At 38.5% G+C, this 8,406-nt stretch overlaps 1 protein-coding gene and 1 long non-coding RNA gene across 2 annotated transcripts; one reads left to right on the top strand and one right to left on the bottom strand.

Annotated features, from left to right (window-relative positions):
- The first annotated feature begins 378 nt into the window (after positions 1 to 378).
- On the top strand, positions 379 to 4,973 carry LOC133516276 (cytochrome P450 6B2-like). Its single transcript, XM_061849115.1, has 4 exons — positions 379 to 2,355; positions 2,620 to 2,770; positions 3,011 to 3,113; positions 4,774 to 4,973. The coding sequence occupies exons 1-4, from the start codon at positions 1,238 to 1,240 to the stop codon at positions 4,944 to 4,946; spliced, it is 1,545 nt and encodes a 514-aa protein (XP_061705099.1). The 5' UTR covers positions 379 to 1,237; the 3' UTR covers positions 4,947 to 4,973.
- Positions 4,974 to 5,721: 748 nt separating this feature from the next.
- On the bottom strand, positions 5,722 to 7,944 carry LOC133516275 (uncharacterized). Its single transcript, XR_009799197.1, has 2 exons — positions 6,447 to 7,944; positions 5,722 to 6,371 (listed from the first exon to the last, which is right to left on the bottom strand). It is a non-coding gene; the product is annotated as an uncharacterized LOC133516275 (long non-coding RNA).
- Between the last annotated feature and the right edge of the window lie 462 nt (positions 7,945 to 8,406).

Genomic DNA, 8,406 nt, shown 5'->3' with positions numbered 1-8,406 from the left:
AAAAACCACAGTTTTAATTGGTTAATAATATTGAAACCAATTGCAATAGCTTTCATTAAATACATAGAAAACATAAAGGACGCATAGGATATCCAACTTTTAAAGCGTAAAGCGGTAGAAATTTTACAGGTGTCGGTGAAATATCAAAAACACTCCAATTTTTCTCTTAAATGTTCCATGATTGGTGCCATTAACATAATATGATAATATTATACAGGCTTTATTACGTCTTACCATTTTAATAAATGGAAATTAATTTTTGGTTTTTCATGTTACTTAACTTATTTTAGCTTCCGTTTCTATAGTTTTGACTATTTAGACTAAGTCAATAAAACTTGAAGATCTTTAGACACAATTAACCAAACGCAAAATTTGTAGGTAAAGTAAGAATTAGTAGAAAAAATGCGAAATGATCTGGGATAGTCCTAGTTAAAGAGGTAATAGATTGACGTTATCTCAGATACAGGGTCGATTCCTATAACATTCTAAAAAACAATTGAGCAAAAGTATTCTTGTCAATAAAGTCTCAGTTAAAGAGGTAAATACACTCTTTGTCTCAATTATAGAGGTAAATGTGACTATAAAATCCAAAATACTCACTAACAGAGGTAATTCACTGCTAAAGTGTCGGGACCGCACCATGAGTCCCAGCTATGAAGGTTTCTCACTTATCCAGGTCCCACTTAACCAAGTTTCACTGTGTATAATCAAGCTTTTCAATCTCCATTATATCACGATTGTATAAAATACTAATTCGATTGGCATTAACGATTGTCCCCTGTCTTTGTCCCGTTTTACCACAGAACAAAACTTTTGAGCCTTACGGAACTAACGGAACTGAGGTTGCTAGAGCTCAACAAGGATGCGGAGTGTTAGAGTCGGCTACATATATTATATGTAACACTCTGGAGTTGGAAGCGTCCATAGGCTATGGAGACTGCTTACCGTCAGGCGGGCCGTATGCTGGTTTGCCTCCGATGTAGAATAATAAAAAATAAAATTTAGTAACTAAATAGACCTTCGCAGACAACACTTTGAGAGTTGCTGTTATATGCGATTTAGTTTACCTTTTCTTAATCTTGTATTATCTTTAGCGCTGATTTATGTAATTGTATTCTATTATATTATCTACATAATATTTTATCAACCATGTACATGTATATAATAACACTCGTTATTACCTGGCTTCTGCAAAGATTAGGTCTATAGCTAGTATATATCTTTGCTCAGTGTGAACATGTTGGCTGTAGCACTTGTTGTCCTTATAGCATCTCTCATTTATATCTACGGTACGAGAAATCATAAGTATTGGGCGGAAAGAGGCATCAAACATGACAAACCCTTACCGATATTTGGAAACGCGCTGTCCAAGTTCTTCCAAAAAATCAGTCTCGCTGATTTGTATTCAGAGGCTTACAAAAAATACCCCAATGAAAGGTTCGTGGGGATGTATTTGGCCAACAATGTCATGCTGGTCCTAAGAGACCCTGAACTTATAAAGCATGTGCTTGTGACTGACTTTCAATGTTTCCATCCGCGAGGCTTACTTGACTTACTTCCGACGGACGATGTACCAGAGCCGATGATGAGGAACCTTTTTCTGGCCGATGGAGATCTCTGGAAATTGCTGAGACAGCGGCTGACGCCTGCGTTTACTACTGGAAGGCTCAAAGCCATGTTTCCGTTGATAATTGAGAGAGCAGAGAAATTACAGGACATAGCTATCGAAGCTGCCAATACTGGTGTCGAAGTAGACATTCGGGAACTCATGGCTAGATACACCAGAGACTTCATAGGAGCTTGCGGCTTTGGCATACACGATGACAGCCTAAATGACGAAAACTCTATTTTTCGGCGACTCGGGAGGCGGTTGTTTACTCGGACAAAGCGAGATGATTTCGTGGCTATAGTAAAGATCATGGCACCGAGCCTGTTTAAGAAACTCCACTTTTTAGTTCCTGAAATCGAAGAGAATACGATGTTGTTAGTGACAAGTATATTAGAACAACGGAATTACCGGCCTTCGGGGCGAAACGATTTCATAGACATACTTCTAGAAATCAAGCAGGAAGGGAAAATTGTAGGAAAGTCTTTCGAGAAGGATAAAGCTGATGGAACTACAGATGAGACTGAGTTGGAGTTAAATGAAGTTATGATGGCGGCGCAGGTGCTAGTGTTCTTCGTAGCAGGGTTCGAGACGTCATCGTTGGCCTCCAGCTACACGCTGCATCAGCTCGCATTCCATCCTAAGGCGCAGATAAAATGCCAGGAGGAAATCGATGAAGTGCTAGGCCGATATGGGAAGCTAAGCTACGAGGCCGTTAAGGAGATGAAGTATTTAAAAATGTGTTTCAGGTGATCCCTTAATATCATTACTCATCATAACTAATACCTACGTTCTTTTGTCAACCGCTTGTCGAACGATGTGTTTTCCTTGACCATAAGTTCTACAAGGTCGGTGAAATCCAGCGTAGGAAGGGGAATTCGGTTGAAAATTAAGTATCTAAGTGCAAAATACGTATAAATTAGTGTATTATTGATATACTAACCACAGACACTGCCGTTTTGAATAGAACGATAGTACCTGGACGTTTCAGACTTTATTCCTCAAACTTGCAGGGAAGCCATGCGCATGCACCCGCCCGTGGGTTTCCTGGCTCGCCGGTGTGTTAGTCGCTACACTTTTCCCGGCACCGGCGTCACCATTGATCCAGGCGTCGGTATCATCGTGCCCATCGATGCGATGCACAACGACGAGCTATTCTTCCAGGTAATTAATTATTAGCAAACTTAGATTTTTTTATTAATACCTACTTTCTAAATCCCATAATACTCGTATCCCGCATGCCAGATGATCATGCATAAATTGTTTAAATTTTAATGTGTTATAGTTTAATTCTATCAACGCTATCGCTAACGCCGTTTAATTAAAATTGCTGTTTGTATTTCAACATTGCGTAGCAAGAAAAGAGTTATATAGAAATCTAATCTAATAATAAATATGTTTCAGGAACCATATCGGTTCTTCCCAGAGCGATTTAGCCCTGAGGATGAGAGTCAGATCCCGAAGCACGTATACTTGCCTTTCGGAGAGGGACCCAGAGCGTGTATAGGTTAGTTTTCAATTTTTCTTGTAACGACTTTCTGAAGTTTCTTATTGTTAGTTAAACGGAAAATCTAATAAGTTAACCAAAAGACGCCCACTATTGTAAATGACTCCCTTGAGAATCTTACAACAACTAACTACATATCCCTTTCGCGTCGAATGATGGTCCTTATCTTATGTGGTAGAGTAGGTAAGCTGCCATGTAAAATATTTGTGGACGTTTTTTGGAAGTTAATACATTAACATACAAAAATACGGTAACAGCATATTTCTTCAATAATTATTTAAATTAGGCTCAACCAAAACAGACTTGAAGGAACTGTCATAATAGGGACCATCATTCATCGTTTTCCTACCTTACCGCAAACCCGCACCCGCTGAGAGAAAAATCATTACCGGGAATTAAGAAACAGTTCTGTACTTGCGCAATAAAGTTTTTGAAAAGCTAATGAAATGTCCCGTATATTTTGTAAAAAATCATACATTTTGAAATATTCTGTAAACGACTACAGTTTTGACTACGGATAATACAAAAACAATAACAGTCTTTCAATCGACACCTGTACCCCTAGTGTAAATTTGATCGACATCATAACGTGACGAACGCGTTTGCGTTAAGTCTCATTTTGTATAGGATTTTGAGTTTCCAAAACGTCCCGCTTGGAGCCCTCTTTCTAAATCCAATACAAAATGAGACTAAACGCAAACGCGTACGTCACGTTTCGAAATCGAATTTATTTACACTAGGGGTACTGATCTCGAATTGAAGAAAACTTTTTTATTAGAAATAGTTTTTGGGACCTATTTTCTATTTTCAAAATACTTTTTAGTAGGTATGTAGGAAGGAGTTACAATCACTTCTGACGTTAGAATCCTTGCAACTCTCTCATTCCTTTAACATGGAACTGTGGAATCTTATTAGTAACGCCGCACATGACCACAAGCGTAGCGAGTGGTTAAAAAAGTGGAATCTTGAGTGTTGCGAGAGTTTCAAGTACGAGAGGGGAACAAAGTTGTTTTCCCTGGTGAAACACAAACGAGACGTTTCCACCACACCAATGAGAGGCCTAATATTAGCTGTAAAACATTACAAATCTAAATTATTGGTTTTAAAAATTGACCGTTAAAAACCATCACTTAAAAGTCGATTCTACTGGTTAATATGAGGAAACATCTCGAAATTTGCTATCTAGAGAACTGACTGGCACACTGCAGTTTTCAAATAATAAAGAGAGTCATTCCAATTCGGAAATTCTGATAATTGTTTTGGTTTCAGACTAGGTATTCACTATTAAGAGTACCTTTTGTAGCAAAGTATTTGTATTTTAAAAATACCTACTTTGTAGTTAGTATTTTGAATACAAAATCAAAAACTACCTATTTTCTATTTTGCATTTGAAATAGTAATAATATATCAAGAAACTATTTTTATTTTGTATTTAAGTACTTAATTACTTTTTATAAACTATTTTTCACATCTCTGGTATAAACTAATAGAAGTTGTACATCCTACCAATAGAAATTGCAATAAGTCGATTTGTTCCTATTAGTTGATTCTCCTTGTTCCCGGATTAAGCTTTATTTTTGTAATGACAACTGTTTTTTGTTAGTTTTTCTCTCAGTGGCTTCGTAGACAAAATACTAATCTATATAGTAAATGTCCTTAGGAGAGCAGCTGGGGCTGATGCAGTCGCTGGCGGGGCTGGCGGCGCTTCTGCAGCGCTGCTCCGTCGCGCCCGGGCACCGTACGGTCAGGAATCCCGTCACGGACCCCGCATCTACCTTAACGCAAACCCTGCTTGAAGGCCTCCCTTTAGTGATACAGCGAAGGACTGAATAAGTTCCGGGAATAAAGAAGTTGCTGGTGCGCCTGGTTGTTACCTTCTATGTATATTCCGCCTCTTCATCCATCTTTATACAAACATTACAAACCTTAATTGCTTAAAGACCTACCCATTGTTTCTGTTCTGCAAAGAAAGATTATCCAAGGAAGCTAGGATCCAGAAGAAGGTTATATTATGATTATGAAGTCATTGTACAATAAAACAATATATTTTTCATGACACTTGCTTGAAAAGATCTTATTTCATGCAGAAGTACTGAAGGAAAAAGGCCTATATTGTTCCCGGGGGAGTTATGGATTGCGAAAATAAAGCTATAACTACCAAGGGAGTTATGGTATTCTTTTTAATTGTGTCACTCATTTATATCAATGAACCAAGTAGGTATAAAGGAGTATTACTTTTAAAACACTGACTTTTTAAATTTATTTTTATTGTTTATGTTAAAATATATTTAATTTAATGAATAATAAGCCGTTTAAAATATTTTTTCACAATTTTCAATTGTGGCTGAATGCCGGAAATCTGTGCCTTCGATGCCTAACCTGTCAAAAATGACAATATGGCGGACGAATGTTTGAAATGTCACCGTATTTATGTTGCTTAAAATTTTGTTTTTTTTTTTTCGCAAGTGTGATGAAAAACATTGTGTGTAACTTCGGGGGTAAGATCTAATAAAGACCTCGTTTGCAGAATTTCCTTTGCACTGTTACAAGTAATATTTTGGGGTAAAAAAAAACCTAAAGGAATAATATAAAATGTAAACTACAATAGTCAGTAACTAAGCTTTTATTGAAATCACTGAGGTTGGAAGAACCCGGCAACAATACTGCAAGAAGTTGCAGTTGAGGTAATCCTATATTTATATATCTATAAGGTTTCTTAATAGTAAGACAAGTTTCTTAATAATAACCGGCTAGCATAGATTGCACAGACTCTACAGTACTTATTAATTCTTTTTTTAAACTAAAGCTTCAGGGAACAAATCGGGGTTAACGAACTCTTTTATTTAGATTTTGGTAGAAACAGCGATCCGAGGAACTAAATTTAGAAAATACAGGAGATGTATATGGGCGCCAGGGCCAGTCGATCTGGTCCAAATGTCATATAGTTAATAAAGGATGGGTCTAACCTCCAACATCGGGAATTGTACCCCAGCCGCCACGTTCTGTGTAGGCCTGGACGGATGGTTACAAAAGGTCAGCGACAGCTCACTACCGCTGGTATTATTTGGGGTTACCGGTGCATGAGGCAGGTGGTCGGAGACCGCGCGAGTTAGCCAGGTAGTTAGCGCCCCGCCGTGAACCCCGTTGGTGGATAAAAGGCTTGCATGGAAATTATGCAGCTTATGTCAACACCCGGGGCACGCGATGTATCGCTCTTCAACGCAGCAACAAATTTAAGGTTAGCATGTTATGCCGGGGCTGAAAATACGCAACCTACATTAAAAAGGCACTTTATTCTTACAAAATAAACAACGCAACCACTATAACACTTACTCAAATGGGCGATGGAGCCCGATCTCAAAGGGTATAGCCGATCCCGGCTCGAATCGAACAAAAAGAAGATCTGCCTTCCTTTCCGACATCTTGAGTGACAGATAGGCCGACGGGGTTGCCAAGTCCGAATTAGGCTCGTGCAAACACTACATGACTCCACAGACAAAACGATCGTTTACGGTTCCTTCGGTTTTATTTAAAAAGAACTAAACAACTGCGCAGAAATAACATAATGTTAAAGAAAAACCACTATAATTAAATAGGTTCTATGAAAAAAACACAGGAATGCGGGGAAGCGCAATGTTTCTTCCGGATTTGAAGCTGGCAATTCCGACCCATAGTGTTCGATCGCGCGTTAGCTAGTACGCTAATCCTTAGCTAGATGGCTGTAGGAGTTCGGAACTAACGCGAGCCTTACTTTTTTAATAATGAAGAAGAAAAATTACATTTTGTTGTTACAGTGCTCCCCTTCCCGAAGAAAATTTTGAGTCCGGCAAAATTTTGAGCTGGTCCCCAGCTCGCAAAACAAACCGCAGGTTTCAACAGCTCCCAAATGAACAGTTACACAATGTAAGGCAGAAGGAAAAACAACCATCAAAATCGAACCCACGCACTAAACTATAAAATGATAAACACAGTTGGCTGTAAACCAGTTATCAAATACAAACTATAACAATTACTCCTACCCTCCCTTAAGAGGGAGCTTAACCTAAGTAAAACTTAACGCAGGTAGGAGAAGCTCGAAGCTTCCTTCCTAATGCGTCGCATCGCTATATATCTTGGCGGCGCAGTGAGCGACCTGAGTTGCGGGCTGCGCGTCCAGGGTATACGACGGAATATGGCATATAGCCAGTTAGGTTAAATGAATAACCTACGGTAATAACTGTGAGGTAACAGTCTATCACCAGGGAAAATAATTAATAGTAGTGTCCGATAGTTCGGCTTAGGAGCCACAGAACTACCGGTTGACACTCTTCACAGGAATGCTGTCCCTGCAGAGCGAAATCAGGGACTTCGCCCTGCACTGCCAACACACGCTGTGGATAGACAGCTTATAGCCAGTTAAATTGATCACGGAACAAACTTTTTAAGATTCCGGGCATGCCAGGACCCCAAATTTTTACCCGTATAAAAATCTTCTAACTCGTATACTAAATTCGAGAGTTTACGAATTACTCGGCACTTCGCATACTTAGGAGCAAGCTTAGCCATAAAGAATTTACCAGCGTCACTCAAAGGAAAAGTTCTTTTCATAACAACCTCACCCTCACTAAATTCAACCGACTGACGACCCCTATTATAATAACGCGCCCCTCTATCATGAGCTTTAATTAACAATAACTTAACCCGATCGAAAACTTCTCTCAAGCCGCCTAAAGATTCCGCGTACCGGTCTGGAGAGTCAATTGATAGGTTTAACTTCGAAGTTTGGCAATCTCCATAGACTTTACCGCAAGCAACAGCCTCCCTACCATGAACCAGAAAGAAGGGGGGATAAAAAACTTTACAGTATGATAAAATGAAATAAAAAATAAAATGTTTTATTGTATTCATGTCTTCAAATCTGGCTTAATTTAAATAAATTAAAGTGTAAATTAACCTAAGTGGTAAATATAGCTAGTTAAGTTTATCGTCTAAATTTACAGTTAGAAATATGATTATTCAAATTTTATTTTAACAAATATATTGTTTAATTTATCCATAATGAACTAGGTATGGCAAATAATAAATAATAGTTATCTCCGGTAAATGCGGGTCATTGCTAATGTACATGCGTAACCAATATAAAGCAACCGCCTGCCGATAATTGTCACATAAGCCCGACAGTGATCTTATCTCATGTCAAGAATTACCGACATTTCTACAAACATGTCAACGTAGAAAAATGACCTCTGTTTCACGAAACAATTGTCCGCGACATATGTCACAACTTTTCTATGAACTTGTCACCTGTCGCTTG

Source organism: Cydia pomonella, chromosome 3 (genome assembly GCF_033807575.1).
Source record: "Cydia pomonella isolate Wapato2018A chromosome 3, ilCydPomo1, whole genome shotgun sequence".
NCBI classification, from domain to species: Eukaryota; Metazoa; Arthropoda; class Insecta; order Lepidoptera; family Tortricidae; genus Cydia; species Cydia pomonella.
Note: the sequence above shows the minus strand (reverse complement) of the source record. Positions and strands in the feature narration are given on the sequence as shown.

What these genes read in the sequence shown, in the direction of transcription:
- LOC133516276 (XM_061849115.1), top strand. Translation starts at nt 1,238, where the DNA reads ATGTTGGCTGTAGCACTTGTTGTCCTTATAGCATCTCTCATTTATATC. An exon ending in TATTTAAAAATGTGTTTCAG is followed by an intron (nt 2,356 to 2,619) that starts GTGATCCCTTAA and finishes TCAAACTTGCAG; the next exon opens with GGAAGCCATGCGCATGCACC. An exon ending in GGGACCCAGAGCGTGTATAG is followed by an intron (nt 3,114 to 4,773) that starts GTTAGTTTTCAA and finishes AAATGTCCTTAG; the next exon opens with GAGAGCAGCTGGGGCTGATG.